At 40.5% G+C, this 16,531-nt stretch overlaps 2 protein-coding genes across 5 annotated transcripts in view; both read right to left on the bottom strand.

Moving 5' to 3' along the window:
• LOC106805233 overlaps positions 1–549 on the bottom strand; it is a 14,733-nt gene extending 14,184 nt beyond the window's left edge. Inside the window, exon 1 of the mRNA XM_014806751.1 lies at positions 507–549. The gene's annotated coding sequence lies outside the window, so the exon portion shown is untranslated. The remainder of the gene's footprint in view (positions 1–506) is intronic.
• Positions 550–2,518: 1,969 nt separating this feature from the next.
• The window catches only part of LOC106805234 (AP-2 complex subunit mu), a 14,579-nt gene continuing 566 nt past the window's right edge, over positions 2,519–16,531 (bottom strand). For 2 of the 4 annotated variants that reach the window (XM_014806753.1, XM_014806752.1), the window contains exons 2-12: positions 13,917–14,018; positions 13,296–13,412; positions 11,645–11,793; positions 11,292–11,377; positions 8,371–8,506; positions 7,219–7,360; positions 6,909–7,028; positions 6,409–6,544; positions 6,079–6,176; positions 5,433–5,544; positions 2,519–4,492 (exon numbers count right to left, since the gene is read on the bottom strand). In XM_014806753.1, the coding sequence (XP_014662239.1) occupies positions 4,358–4,492; positions 5,433–5,544; positions 6,079–6,176; positions 6,409–6,544; positions 6,909–7,028; positions 7,219–7,360; positions 8,371–8,506; positions 11,292–11,377; positions 11,645–11,793; positions 13,296–13,412; positions 13,917–13,990 (1,305 nt within the window). In that variant the 5' untranslated portion in view covers positions 13,991–14,018 and the 3' untranslated portion in view covers positions 2,519–4,357. Of the gene's footprint in view, positions 4,493–5,432; positions 5,545–6,078; positions 6,177–6,408; positions 6,545–6,908; positions 7,029–7,218; positions 7,361–8,191; positions 8,328–8,370; positions 8,507–11,291; positions 11,378–11,644; positions 11,794–13,295; positions 13,413–13,916; positions 14,019–16,531 lie in introns of all 4 variants that reach the window. The other 2 variants (XM_014806754.1, XM_014806755.1) reach the window with 2 other exon arrangements.

Genomic DNA, 16,531 nt, shown 5'->3' on the forward strand with positions numbered 1-16,531 from the left:
GTTAGGGTTAGGGTTAGGGTTAGGGTTGGGGTTAGGGTTCGGGTTCGGGTTAGGGAGTACTAGGGAGTAGGCGTAGGCGACTTCCTAGACTCGTTAGTGGAGTAGGCGAGGTACGGTTCGGCATATTAGATAGTACCAGGGTACGTTCCGGTATACCGGACCGTACCCAGGGTACGTTCCGGCAGTACCCTGGGGAACATAGACCCTATGAACATTACTAAACAACCTAAAACTACCTCGGGTACATATCTGTAGTACCTGATGATACGACAACGACCCCATCTGCCATACAAACAGTGAAAACACACACAATCGTGACAATGCACAGTAGCAGCAGTGCCAGCACACGTATGAAAGGGGTGCCAATAACATGTTCCAGACAAAAATGTCTTTCTACTTCGACTTATTCCACTAACTCGTTAGGATCGTGGGATTTATATACTTATAATACACTACTCAATCTAATAAGCTCCAACATCTTCAGTGTAAACAAAACACTAACAAACCTGTTGCCTGGCAGTTATCTGACTCACTCGAGATTCTGTTAGAACAGAGGCTGTTTATTATGTTTATTAAAATTGGCCGCGAGGTGGCAGCAAGTTTACGCCGTAGCCGTAGCCGTAGCAGATGCACCAGCAGATACTGACGCACGCCGTGTAGAACATACTGGAGCCCGGCGTTGGCAACCCTGTAAATTTATCATGTTACTACTAAATTTCGGCCCCGACAACGCGAATGTGAAACAACTCCTGCTTTAATAAATATATATCAGTTCTTTGTGTAGTTCATTTTGGCGGCGTGGCATAGGCAGCCGCCTCCGACCTAGCAAGCCGCCGCCTAGTCAAGCGTCGCAGCGGTTTCCGCAATCTTTGTCTCGGTCGCGGCAATTCGGTTCGTACTTCGTAGTGAATGTCACGCCCGAGGCGGCAGTGACGGATCTCGACTATTTTCCATGGGACATGAAAGTGGGGGATGGAACTTATTAGCTAGTGGGCAGTGGCTGTAGCGATCAAGCGTCTAAAGTACAAATCGTGTAGGGATCGAGGCATGACAGGCATGTGGAGCAGCGTTTAGGGGTGTATTGGGCATTGTTCTACGTCGTAAACACATATAAATGAGATGACGTGGGGCGCGCGGGAAGGTCCATTTCCGTTGTCCCAGGTAAAAAATCGTTATTCCCGGTTTCCAGTTAATTAAAATGGTCAGATCCCCGCATCCAGGAAATAGCCGTCCACTCGCTATTGTTCGTTCGTTTAGAACATTTTTATGTGTATTTAGCTGTTATATTATATACTGCTAAATAGTAAAGGGGCTTCTATTCTCTTTCCAGAGACCAAGCGCGTCAGTGATTAATCGACCCAAGTGTATTGTCGCCCAGGTGTACGTGCTTGCAATCCCCTCCTCTCTCACGCGCATACGCGGGCAATGCGTGAACGCGTGAAATCGTGCGTTTAATATTGCATAAAGTGGCAGATGACGCCCTAGCAAATGCTTAATCGGTTTATATATATATAATATATATATATCGCTCGTTCATTTCAAACACTCATTATTATAGCTGTCAAATAATTTGTCAACCTGCCAAATAGTGAAACTAATAATTGTTATGCAATGTACTCTATTTAGCGTCATTAAAAATGTATACTGGATGAGTTTAAAACCTAAACCTTTTGTACCAAACAAACGCATATAAACACTAAACTAAGTATCGCGTATAAATTAAGATGTTGCTGTTATAACAAGATGGTACCGTATTCTCAAAGTAAAATAGCGCATCACTCCCACCAATATCAGATAGTGTTTTGAATGTATACTAATCTTAGTACAACAGATTTGCAATGCGAGTTCGACTATTCCAACGTTACCATCAGCATCGTTATTAGTTGTTTTTATATTTATATTTATTGGATCTGATAAAACCACACCAAATTTCCTCTGACCGGTGTGGGCATTGGTCAGAAGAAACTCCGGCTACCTATATTTTGCGCAACGTAACTTGAGTACTCGTGATTACAGTAAGCGTTGGCCAGCTAAAAACAATTGCCGATACACATAACTAACTATATATTTCAAACCTCCAACTATTCAATATACTTGGGCTTTTGAATAATTTATGAATAGCCCGTTACAAGCTCTGTTGGAAACATTGAGCTGACAGACATGCTTGAAATTCAGCGGGTAGATAATTTTTTGTTCAGTTTTATTGAATAGTTTTAACTTAGTTTTATTTGTGTTTTTTTACATTTAAACATATGCAGTGTGTAAATAGTCTTATTAGACACTTCGTATTTTCTCTCTCTCTTTCTCTACCCGCCTTCCCTCCACCTCATATCTCTCTGTCCCCTTTTCTCTTATATTTGGCTTAATACCGGGAGGGGAGCTGGGTCGGGCCCCAATCCAAATATGCGGGCGACACGATATCGAAATGGGTTCTCTCCATATTATCACTGATTACTATAATATCATACGATGTATAATACACGGTTCTTCAAATTGTAATAACACAAAAACAACTAGCTAAACATTTAATTTGTGTTTATTAACTCCTAATCTTTATGTATACACGTTGCTACCTACAAGACAACGTCACCTATAACTGATCAGCGACAGTATATAGAGTCCGAGTAAAGAGCGATATGAGCCCATGCCCAATAGAAGAGAAGTGTGAGTAAGAGCGTAAGTCAAGCATGAGCCTAAATGACAGGAATGTAATATCAAACAGATACTATTTGATTGACTTGCCGTAATATACGAACGCGTATGTCTGTATGGGAAATACATCATTTTTCGAAAATGCAAAGAATTTAACAGAATTTTTTTCTAATCTCACCAACATGAAATGCTACATATAAGCGGTACACTAATTGATTGGAATGCACAAAGTCTATCCACACATTTTGCCTAGCCGAAGCATGTTCACCGAAACAAGTTCTAAATTTCAATAAACACCTTCACTGTGATGGACAGCAGAAACTAGCTTGCTGGTCGAACAGGTATGCCAGGGTAGCCCACCAACAATCGTCTACCTACGCACGCTAAGTAGTGTTACTACCTTATGATACATGACACTTTCACCTGTCGTCCACATAACTACAAGGCACAGGAAAACGTACACATTGCGAAAAACTTACATAGCAAAATGCTTAGGTTAGAACGCACTAAAATTGGTGCATGAAAATCAGAGGGTTTTGTCCATTTTCGACCTGGTAAATATTCTGGGCACAACAAAACATCATGATCATCTGAGGGAAACCCATCAGGGTATCATTTACCCGAATAATCAAACCTGAACTTCTTATCAGCTCTTCTAAATGGTGTAAGTAAAATTTCGTGAGTTGCGAGTTTATGAAATATCTGCATACGTCACCGGTCTCACAAATCAACTATTCTTCGAAACACCCAGACAGACGGAATGAGGTCATCAAACAAACAACCCATTAACAAAATGGTCTCGTGCCAAGAAATCTTACAACTGCTTCTCAATCATCGCGGAAAACTAACATCTGCGGTGACACCATGTGGAATTTTGTACAACCGCACGCCATCTATTTACTAGCTAAGCATGCAACACCAAACTTTTTCAAATACAACATGCACCGACGCAAATTTATATCGTCGAGAGGGACATTTAGTCATTATATTTTTACACCTCTGATTGATCACTTACATATCAAGTAATGATGATAGCATTAATTTAATCTACATTTTATAGCACTCTTTGGATGCGGCAGTGCTACTATACCTGTTACGGGTTAAAGAGAATGGCGTGCCATCAGCCATTTCCTTTCCAAGCAATACCACTAGTATTCGACGGTATGTCCAGCCATGTGTGTTTATACAGAATGCAAGACAATTAAAAATACCACAATTCCTTGAAAACGTATATTTTGCATAAATCAGGTTAAATACTTACTATAAATGTTAACAGGAAATTTGCATCCGATAATAAATAAATGCAATATTGAGATCCAATTTTCTTCTCTCAATAGAATTTGCAACGTGACCGATTTAGTATAGTTAATAACGAAATGTGACTGCTAGTTATGACAATTTAGCCTTTTAATAATTCCTGCTGGTTTCTTGCAGGTTTAATGTTTGGTCAACAAAACAACCAATATGACCTAACACATTGTAATTTTCTACATACATTTTGTAATCACAAACATTCAAGTAACTCCGTATGATGTAAACGCATGACTATTGCTATGCAGGGTCATAACAAGATAATTTATCAACTGGCTGCAATGCACTACAATTTTTACGGTTCCCTATTTGTTATTTTATGACATGTGTGTGCTTACATCCCAAACTCACACATTCTACCTCCGACCACTCGTGTGTACTAGTTATTGCATGGTCAACATCTGGTTTCATACAGTCCACTTCGTCCAATGTAGCGTACCCACTTGATAACATCATGATCACTGTAGTTTAGTTTCGGTTCAAAAACTTTCAGGTAGCGAACCTTTAGTCCTGAGGGTGCAAATGGGACCTGCAAACATGCAAACACTTGATTCAGGTCACAGCAGATCTCCATAGCACTGCTAGATGAGCATTGGCATACCATAAAATAAAGCTGCCATTGCACGTTTATATGTTGCCGTGTAAACACACGTGTTCGCTACACACGACAAAGTGACCATGCTACAAACTACCAGTATCAAATGCAGCAAGGAAATGCATTAATGCTTTATACTGTTGTCCATGTAGTAAACCTTGCTTGGTAGCATAACACAGAGCAGTTAGTTCTGTTGTATTTTACTAGCAACATTCCAACAACCAAGAAAGAATCAATACGATTTAAACTGGATAAACTTCGCAACAAAATGCCTACATACACCTACAGTACTGTGAGCATACTTGCAGTATGCAAATATCACGAAATGTTCTTATTGAGCCAGAAATGTGCTCCGAACTAGAGAATTTTGAAACAACGTCCGACAGAGTTTCTGTCATTTCAGTGTATAGATACACATAAATTATGTTGAGCGAAGGTGGGTACACTAGCGCAAATAGTTCCTGGAAAGAAAACACTATACATTTGTTTGCTGATTGCATAAGTTATGTGGATAAAATGTGATTTAAACAAATTTCACAATTTTGTACTGAACAAACATATAATAATGAATTATAACTTGTTTTATCATAGAAAAAAACTGTTTACGATCGCTCGGCTGTGTCCCGAATTTGTAAACATCACTGTGTTGCTACTTTCGTAAGACAATTACTCTCGTTTAGATTTTGTGAAGAAATGTTATGAAAGTAGCAATACAAATGAGGTGTAGAGAATTTGTGCAACATAGACGAGCTCACGGTAGGCATATCTATGCATTTTGCTGCGAGAACATGCCATTTTAAAGTCTTATAAAATCTATAAATGCCCATAAAGAACTACTATTCATTATTAACGAGGGACCCGATGTGCTTCTTACCTCAAAGTTCATGGAGATTGGAGGCCGTGTCCATTTCTTCTTGTCATTCGTTTGCAGTAGCTCAATCTCTGCACTTATCTGCGATTCCTTCATGCCACCCATGCGTTTTATCCTATAAAACCCAGCACTACACATGACCCATTTTGGTTTGACCATCACTAATTAAATCAATATGGTATTGCCAACAAAGATGTTAAACATATATCTTACTTTGAAAATTTATTTGCAATTGACCAATGACGTATTCCTACACATTTTCAACAACTTCCCTATGAAAATAAGAACAATTACAGATGACTACGAATAAATGCTTTTGGATCTGCTGATCACTTTCTTAGAATAAGAAGTTGGTGGCCTCTCCATTTTTTTGATTAGATATAATAATGGTGAATCTAACAAATACTATAGGTGCATGGAACCTTCAGGGGCAGAGAATGGTCTAGGACGGAACAGTGACTTTTAGTGTGAAATTGAAAAGACAAAGATTAATAGTTAATACCAAGTTTGCTGGAGAGAGTGTCATTGATGGCCTATGCTTCCAATGAAGATATGGGTGAAACTGAATTGACCAAAAATATAAACTTGCACCCCAAATGAAAATGCCAACGTATGACTACGTATGAACACCAACAGTTCGTTCACTTACTTCCAGACGATGGCATTCTCACTAGACTTGTACTTGGCCTTTCCCTTCATACATATCAGCTGAACTCCACTAGTGTTTAATGGGGTTGGAATGCGAACCTACAACAACAATAGTTTATTTTTTAAACCGGTAGTTTTGCCGGCAGCTACCAGTGACAGCAAAACCACTTTTATACAACAGTGATCATTTACAAATTGCAAGTGGTAAGCAAGCACTGCAAGCAAAGTCAGTCTCAAATTCAGTTGATGATCTTTCTTCTTCTTAGTTCCTTCTCTCCTCGTGGAGAATAGGGCTCAGTTGATGATCAGTGGGTTCCAAAGCTTCCACTACCTCAATTTTCTGTGCCAGAAGAGTCGGCTTGAAGTTGGACTTCAGGACAACCTTCACCTCCATCTTTGTTCTTCCGACCTCTCGCACCAAGGGGATGATGCGGAATGGAAGGCTGATATCCTTAGTCGTGCGATACCTGATATGGAAATACACATTTTGAACAATTGTTTGAAGTACCCTTCACACTCATCAGTGAGACCACTAAACATTTTAAATACCACTGTCTTAAACCAGCAGTATCAATTAAGTTTTGTCAAATACAAAATGACACTATGAAAATATACACTAATAAGTAACAGTTGAACATCTCATGAAATGTCCTACAAGTGTTGACTTGGTTTATTGCATGGCAATTGTATATAATTACCCATTTTTACACACGTCATGTTCATTGAGAACTACTAAGTAAGTCTGGATTCATATATCGAATGAATTGTTAATCGTCACCATTTACATGGTAAATTTGTAAACAAAACCTCCCAAGGGAGTTACATTCTCACCTCATGAGTTCAAATTCTCCATCTGGTGGAATAAAGCTGATACTATGCTCACTCTCAAACTTACTTAGCTTCACACACTGGTGGAACTGGCAGTCATCTATGGCTATCGACATTTTCCCACTAAAGCACATAAGTACAAACTTAAATAAGTACAAGATCATGATGATACTAAAATCTCACGTATAAAGCAGCACACTAAGGTGCTCACCTATTTGGGGACCACTTTCAAACAGACCAATAGGAAACCTTACAGAGTCGATAGAAAATTTCAAAGACAGAAAAGCATCTCTAAAGTAAAAGCAGACATTACCTTCGACTGGGATCATCCGTTGTAGTCTTGCCCTTATTGTCCAGCACTATTTTGTCATTAATGCCAAATTTGCATTCTGGCATTCCACTAAGATAACTCTTCATTACCACTTTTCCTGCTACATGCGCACTCAAGATTTGGCCTAGAAAGATAGTGGACACAAACCCTATAAGGTTAGAATCGACAGCAGCACTTCTGCAGTAGGATCTCAAGTTTTTCCACCTTTAAAAGCAGCAGTTTGGACGTTTTCTATTTTTCAAAATAATAAGAACAAGATTAGTAATGGAGGGCAATTATCCTACACTCTCATCCCAAGATAAATATGTTACATCCAATTAAACAAGAACTACGAAATTAAGGTTTGGGATTGTTTTCAATTTAGCCTACTTCTCAAAATTGTAGTGGATACTAATATGTCTTGAAAATATCTGCAGTTCCATTAGGGTGAATTGCTCAAACTGCGTTTACCTTTTTCGCAATGCCAAGATATTCAACATCACCGCAGCACACCTCGTACAATCATCACCCATTTCCGTAAAAAAAACATCACATCTCAGTTATACCAATTAAATTGACAACGTCACGAATTTTCTATGGTCCAATTTATCAAATGTTTGTTGCCATTTTTTTTACATTAAAAGTAAGTACTAACAGCACTAAATGTATCCTCAAATTCTTACCTGATAAGATTGTTTCTCAACTAGTTAAAAATCCAAAAAATCTGGACGATTTGATATTTTGATCACGACATTAAATGCTTGCTATGGGCTATGTATGAGTCACGAGTGTTTGTTCACATCGAACAGAATAGTAAAATAGGAAGTATAATTCAGCAATTTAACCATAAAAAGTGAACAGAATTACTTACATTTTGTGAAAGTGGAAATATTTTTTTTACTTTTATTATTGACGGTGACGTAATCACTTTAACCCTGCCACTCTGGTGCACAATGAATGGCGCCCGACCACAAACCTTGCGGCGACATCAGCAGGTTAACATATTCGATGGCATCCAGGAACAATTCGTTTCTGCGATACTTGATGCCCTCGCGTCGGTGTGTGATCTTCCCTGTCACCTGCGACGTGATCTGTGTCTGCTCTTGCCGTGACTGAAAATCGAAAGACGCCACGCTGTGAAATGAGCGCGCTCACCTTGCGGGGACATCAGCAGGTTAACATACTCCAGCGCGTCGACGAACAGTTCGTTTCGGCGATACTTGATGCCCTCGCGCCGGTGAGCGATCTGGCCTGTCACCTGTGACGTGATCTGCGCCTGCTCCTCCTTCGACTGAAATCCAACAGACGACATTCAAAAACACACGAGCGCCAAAGCGGCGGCTAAAAACAATGGCGGTAAGCCGACGAGAATACAGACATAAACAGTGCGACATGGATAAGGAGTTGATTAGGTGGTTATAGAATGCAGACACCACGGTTAGTCTAATAAACACTCTTTACAGATCAAAGAGAGATCAAACTAAACAAACACAAACAGCTGTAATTGCAGAAAGATCCATTTAGTGTTTTCCAACATGCATATATGGCAATTTTGGGACTCATGTTGATGTTTCTCACATGCAATCATGAACAGGTGACAGCAGGCTTTGTGAGAAATGCCCCTACTATGTGGTAAATGTAAAAAATATAAACAACAAATAAATTAACACAAATATAAATAAATTCCAATGGAACACCATTATGCTACATTTACGCTACATGTAACTTTTTGCTGTTCAATATTAATAAGAAATTAACAAGTGCCGCAGAGCGACAGCGCTCACCTGACGGCAGGTGTTCTGATGCTAAACTCACTGGCAAACGAATGAAGAGCACCGTCCCATCCCCGCGTTCGTGCTCAGAGCATATATCTAGGATACTACTAATACAGATCTAAAATCTATGATAGCTAGGCTTTGCTATACCGGTAGTACAGTAATAAAGATACAGCTGTGACTTCGCTATATTAAGATGTTATCATGGATATGTGCCGAGCGCGAGCGTAGTGGTGGTGGTGGGGGGAGAGTGGGGGAGGGGGCGGGTGAAGGATGCTCTAATAGCAAAAGCAGTTGCCGCGAGATGGCGCGTGCAAGTGTCATCAATAATCAAAGATGGGATCACCCTTCGTGCGTGATAACCTCACTCCATTGAGTTGCAGGCAGGGCAGGAGTATATTCAGGCAAGGAGAATTTCGCTCAGCTGTGAGTTAACACATCTGCATTGCAGGTTATTATGATTAGAATAATTATGATTAGAATAATGCCAGTTCACCCCCATGCATGCGTAATGGGCTGCCCCCATGTTTTTGCCTACACACACGAGCAGTCAGGGTTCATTACAGTGTGCTAATACAGGGTGCTACTCAGTGTGCTAATACAGAGACTGCTTTAGAAAATAATATGATTTAAGGAGCGTAAACCTTGTTCAACAAACATTTGCCTTTGCAATTGTACTGTGCAACTGTAGCCTCACATCCACACAGGTATGGGCTCTAATAATAACAGCAATAGCAGTTCAGGCCTTTGTTAACAGTCAACAAATCCATGTTTAACCTTCCTCTTGAGGGTCAAAAGGTTATCCGACACTTACTCTTCGCATGTCAGCAGAAGGGACATTTCATGGTCCTTTCAATAAAGCCATAAAAATGCTAGGTCACCGCTGAAACAAAAAAGTTTTTCAATCGCTCCGTCAGACCATGTCCTCAGAAAATGTATAAAATCTGCCCTGTGCCCACTGATCTTTGACCTGTGACCTCCAATTTCGGCACAGTGATGGCTTTTCCTACCATGATGCTATACACTGACTATCACGAGCCTAGGTCGAGCCGTTTAGATTTGTGCCGCAATTCTGCATTTCCTCCCTATACCTTAAGTTAAGGAGTGAATGTTCCCCCTTATTTTACACCTCTTGACCTTTGACCTTTGACCCCCAGCTTCGACATCCCAACTCGTTTTCGGATTACCCCCCCACATCCCGAATATCGTGACCGTACGTCGAGCGGTTAAGATTTGTGCCCAACTGTTGACGCCCGGACGGACGGACGCACGGACGGACGCACGGACGATCAAGCGATTCTACAATAAATACCAAACTTGAAAAATTCACAGTGAATTTGCTCAAACGTTCAGCACCAACATTTAATTTTACTGACCTTACCAGTGATGAAGCAAGTTGCATTATTCATTTATTTGGACATGGCTTTTGACAGCTGCCTGTCTGCACAATGACACACAAACCCCCTGAATAGCACAACTTATGACAATACCATGAGAGACAGAACAAGCAATGACTTCACATTTAAACCAAAACCAGTCAGAAATTTTTAAGACCAGACTTTTAGCTAGATTTCATTTAGAGTTGAACAACATTATTTAGCAAGTAGCATAAATGAAGTATAATTTAATTATGGATAATACAAAAAGCTAGTGCACGCTATCCTGAATAGATCATCATCATCATCCTACTTGCAAACATGCATGGTATAATAATCAAGGAAACATCAACATATTAAACCAAGCAATCTATATTTATAGCAACAAAACGTAAAAAAATAATACACTGTTGACCTGGTTATAATACAGCTCAATGTAATACAGAATTGCTTATAACCCGACCAGAGGTTTTATCCCAAATACAAATTTTTATTGGCAAATCCACCATAAAACTGTTTTAAAATTTATTGAGTTTTCTAGGAGTCAGATCAAATTCTAGGTCATTTCACCTGCCCGTGCAGACCCTATTACAAAAAAAATGTAAAGTCGATATAATCCAGTCCAAAACCTTGGACCCAATCGTCCTTGTTTCATTAGGTCAACAGTGTATAGCACAACTTAGAAAGGCTTCTAAATATAAACAAAATTGTTGACAAGCACTAGCATGCCAATTGCCATGTAAAATATACACTGCTGTTTGCTGGCACACTACAGTTAGAAGTTTACATCTACAGTACTGAATATAATAACTCATTTAGTCACTGTGACATTAAAGCTACTAGTGTTTTCACAAGATAAAAAGGATAAGCCGATTGAAGAAGTGTGCGTTCTTCTAGTATAACGAATCTATCTAGATACACAAACCTGCGTGCCCTTGATGCCTTGCTGAGTAATGAAAGTCTTCAGTATTCCTACATCTGTGTTCTGTGCATAGCCAAAGTCCAAAATCTCTGCAAGCAACATACCATTCACAAATGTTAACATTCGTTTTGATACGATAAAGTTCATAAATGCAAATTGAATTGTGCAATACCTAGTAAGTACAGTTGGCAATTGCTCTGCGACGAAATTTGGCACACCGGTTCACGGATATTAGTTGCACTGCCAGAAAAACCCTATCCCAATTATTGCGTAGGTATTCTCATCTTGGAAAAACGAGCTACCAAGCATTAATACCAACAATGTTATAGGCCACAATTTCTCGTGCTTTTACAAACCATCTAGCAGTTCGTATATCAAGACGAAGTTGTTCTTTATGTTGTCTTCCGATATTTTCCCAAAATACGACTGCATCACTTCCACCATCTTTAGAAGAAACTCGAACACCATGGCTGCATTGCCATTCTGTTTGGTCACTGCTGCTAACCTGTGGAATCAGAAATGTGACAACAACAGTTTAGTACTCGTGTGCTGCAACTGAATGCTGCCAGGACATTAACTTCGCTTTCATTTTGACTGAATATACAATTTCAAGTTTATTAATTTTTGAAAAATGTTTCTTTTAATACGAGTAATAATAAAATGAATTTATTACGAATGATTGCATATATGTGAGCACTTACACACCAACCATACCATAAGTGAAAGAGCCAGTAAACCAGCAGCGAGTTCAACAACTATAGCGCACTAGGATACACAACAAGTGCCGCAGTGCGACAGCGCTCATCTGGTGTCTGGTGTTCTGCTGATAAATTCATTTGTGCATAGCAAGACGTCTTATAAGTTATACACAAGTCTTCTTTATTCTTGTTTGACTTTCGTAGCGAATTCGAACAAATATATCAGCTACACTTTCGCACCCACCTAATCTCTATGCATTGCAAACACATGTGCATTGCAGGTTGGCAGGCAACAATTATGATTAGAAGCATGCCAGCCATGGGCTGCCCCGTGTTTTTGCCTACCCACGCGAGCATTCACTGATTCAGCCTTCAGGGTGCTATAGACAGACTGCTTTAGAAAATAATATGATTTAAGGAGCGTAAACCTTGTTCAACAAACATTTGCGTTTGCAATTAAACTGTGCAACTGTAGCCTCACATTCACACAGGTATGGGCTCTAATAATAGCAAAAGCAGTTCAGTCCTTTGTTAACAGTCAACAAATCCATGTTTAACCCTCCTCTTGAGGGTCAAAAGGTTATCCGACACTTACTCTTCGCATGTCAGCGGAAAGTACATTTCATGGTCCTTTCAATAAAGCCATAAAAATGGTAGATCTCACCGCTGAAACAAAAAAGTTTTTCAATCGCTCCGTCAGACCATGTTCTCAGAAAATGTCTAAAATCTGCCCTGTGCCCCATTGACCTTTGACCTCCAATTTCGGCACAGTGATGGCTTTTCCTACCATGATGCTATACACCGACTATCACGAGCCTAGGTCGAGCCGTTTAGATTTGTGCCGCAATTCTGCATTTCCTCCCTATACCTTAAGTTAAGGAGGGAATGTTCCTCCTTCTTTTACACCTCTTGACCTTTGACCTGACCCCCAGCTTCAACATCCCAGCTCGTTTTCGGATTACCCCCCCACGTCCCGAATATCGTGACCGTACGTCGAGCGGTTAAGATTTGTGCCCAACTGTTGACGCACGCACGGACGAACGCACGCACGGACAATCATGCTATTCTACAAGCTGCATCGGATTACGTCAGATGAGCGAAAAACCATGATCATTTAGACATCAAAATCGCTATACTCACCAGGGTAAAAAATACACGGGAGCGATGAGCGATGAGATCTTCAAACTTCTGAAATCGCTCCCGTGAGGCTCAAAATAGCCCCGTAAAAATTTTGACGAGAGCTATTTTTCCCCACAGACTTGAAAAAGAGCTCCCGTGAAAAAAAAGTAATTTCCCCGCTGACACTCACCAAATGTTTCCGCGCTTGATATGGAAGAAACTTGTGCGAGCGATGTTGGTCACAGGCGATCTCACCTGCTGGCGGGCATGAATGACGTTCACACGAAACGCATCCACTGCGTTGCGGCTGCAAGACAAACACGATATATTGACATTCTTCCGCCATGGCAACACCAGGGTAAAAGATACACAGGAGCGATGAGCGATTCGCTCTTCAAACCTCCAAAATCGCTCCCGTGAGGCTCAAAATAGCTCCTGTACAATTTTTGAGAAGAGCTATTTTTCCCACAGACTTGAAAAAGAGCTCCTGTGAAAAAAAAGTTATTTTTCCCCTGCCCATGGTGACACCCTTAAAAGATTTCTTGTATACCATGACCCTGATGCTTAGTTGCGACCATGTGTGGACTAGCAAGAATTTATAACTGATTTACAAGTTAATTACGTGTATATGATTATACTACTCCTGGAGCATATTTCAAAAAAACACCCATCTATCCATCAACCATCTAAAATTCCATGTCAGGTGACAGAGTGTCAATGAGATATTATTTAGTTTTCTCCAATCAATTTTAACATCGCACAAAATGTGAGCGAATTAGACCAAAAAACATGCATCATACATTGCACTTACCCAATGTCATCCCGAAATACTCGAGAGATGAGCACCTCTCCCTTATGGTTGTAGATGAACAGACCTCCAATCATGATGGAATAGTTTGGCTCCTCTTAGGCACTGTAATTGAGTAGACACGAATAACTATACATGTATATAGTATACAATATTTGCTCTCACAGCTATTTTTACTATACCCCCCCCCCACCCTAACCTAAACACCGACTAACAACATGAACAATATCAAAACGAGACACACAAGATACAATCAGTAAAATTATTTCCAGATATCCAACACCGTCACATAGCGTTAGGTGTAACCCGTCTACTGACGCAAGTCCAGCTAACCTACAAAATAGCTGCAAATTCTCAGTATTGCTGTTATTTCATGCTAAATTTCTAGACATAATATTAGCGATCTTTATCTTCTTATACTTCTTAAAGGTAACGAAAGGTAATGGCTATAGATTTCGTAAAACAAGAACATATTCTGAAAATTGTGTCTTTATAACAAAGACGATAGGCCTAATACTAGCATGCTTTATGGTCTCTGTGGTTTGTTGTTTTGTTTTTGCTGTTGCTACACAAGGCTACTTTTAGTTCAGAAAGCAAAATGTATATTGCTGACACCTTCAGTCGAGCATATACATCCTCCTGGTGAGGGGAAGGACAAGAGAGAAAAAGAAAGAGAACGAGTGCACTTGCTTAGTCATCTACCCATTACAGAACCACTGATTGGAAAGTTAAAGCAAGACACAACACAAGACTCTGAAAAAGCTGCTGGTAATCATCTCGAAAAGATGGCCAGAATGACTGGAACTCCCTGAGGATGTCACAGGATACTATAATAAATATTTCTGGCAAATCAGTTCAGAGCATCAGTCATAGAAAACGTGGCCAAGCAGACACACGTTTTACATGGAATCAAGAAGGTTCCGATGCAGGACAACTGGCTAAACAATAAATATGTTCCTAATTACTGAGTGAAGGAGTCATTATTATTGTAAGCACAAAGTGTTACAAGTGTTGACGCCTTCCCACCTTCTCTATTTCTGCGAGTTTGTTGACATTGGCACAGTGTGATTGTATTGCAGAGTATTTGAACGGCATTTACAGGGAATTACTACTAATGTTAGCATTCATTTTACACAAATGTAGCTAGAGACAACAGTAGCAACACTTGCTTACAATAGTAAGAAACAGCTAAGAACGATGGCCAGTTGAGTAACACGAGATGGAAAAGTGGCTGAATTGAGAGTACATGTTCAGGGTTCTCCAAGAGCACTTATAGCCTGGCGGCCCGCCAGGCTATCGCCGAGCCCCGCCATCCTAAAATGCACCCGCCACTCTAAATATCATAGCCGCCATGCTAAATATCATAGCCCCCGGACCCCCCTAGCACGCAAACCGTCTTCGGCGATTTACAACTAGGACCGTAAAGGCAGCACCCGCCATGCTATAATGAAAAAGCTTGGAGAACCCTGATGTTGAATGATTCACTAGGATGTATCAGTGATTGACTGTTCGACTTCGCGTGTTCCACCACTGGCTTGGTAGGATGAATAATCTGGTCAGGAATAGCCCCGCTACTGGCCAAGTGCCTTCTGTAATGCAGTGTGCACAGTGAGTTAGTATTACTATTACTAGTATTAGTAGTTTAGCCAAAGAGCGAGAAAGATGCTTGCTCGTTTGGTTATTGAATTTGATGACAACTCCGTAACAACTAACAATAACATGAAGAAAGCAGAGACTATCTGCTTTTGGAGCTCGTTCATAAGGGCGAGCATGCGTGTGGATTACACAGAGAGAAAGACAGTAGATTAGTTCAGAGAGTAGAGAATATGCACTGTGACTATGCAGCATGAACTAACCGGGCGGTTGTGTTGTCTAGTGTTGAGTGTACTGTGTAGTACTAGTACAGTAGTAGGCCCTACTAGTACTACTACTACTAGTACTAGTACTACTACTAGTTACGCGTCATGCTCATAGGGTCTATGTCCCCCAGGGTATACTGCCGGAACGTACCCTGGTAACTATTTGATATGGTTAGGGTTAGGGTTAGCAGTGCTCGAAATAAGAAAAAAAATGTGGTTGTCCTGCGGACAACCCACAAAGCCCCGGCATCAAATCGGGTTGTCCGCCAACAATTTCTGGTTGTCCCAAAAAAAATCCCCAATCTCCTATTTTCAATCACATAATAATATAAATCAGAAAACACCCAAAAACAGTGCGTAGCCAGAATTTTTTACAAGGGGGCCAAAAACAGCGAACTGCGCAAAATAGTGGATGACTTAATATTTCACTGGCTCCTCCGCCTCCCTCTCCACACCCTACGCGCTCCCCTACCTCTCAGCTCTGCAATCTTTGTTTTGGCGCCATGCGAAAAGGCCGACATTTTTGTTCATTGTTCTCTGCTCCCAAAATATGTAATTGTTCAGTGGCGGGTCTAGGATTCCAAGGAAGGGGGGTGAAAAACAGGCGCGGAGGGTATGGAGGCCTCCCCAGAAAATTTTGGAAACTTGCTGGTTTGCTGGTTCCAAATCGAGTTCACCTCTCATAAATCAGAAAACCTGACATATGATATTATACCAGTGTTGGAAATAGCAGCTGGTCCATATTTTTATATTATTCAC

The sequence above is a fragment of the Priapulus caudatus genome, unplaced genomic scaffold (assembly GCF_000485595.1).
Source record: "Priapulus caudatus unplaced genomic scaffold, Priapulus_caudatus-5.0.1 Scaffold106, whole genome shotgun sequence".
In the NCBI taxonomy this organism is placed as follows: Eukaryota; Metazoa; Priapulida; class Priapulimorpha; order Priapulimorphida; family Priapulidae; genus Priapulus; species Priapulus caudatus.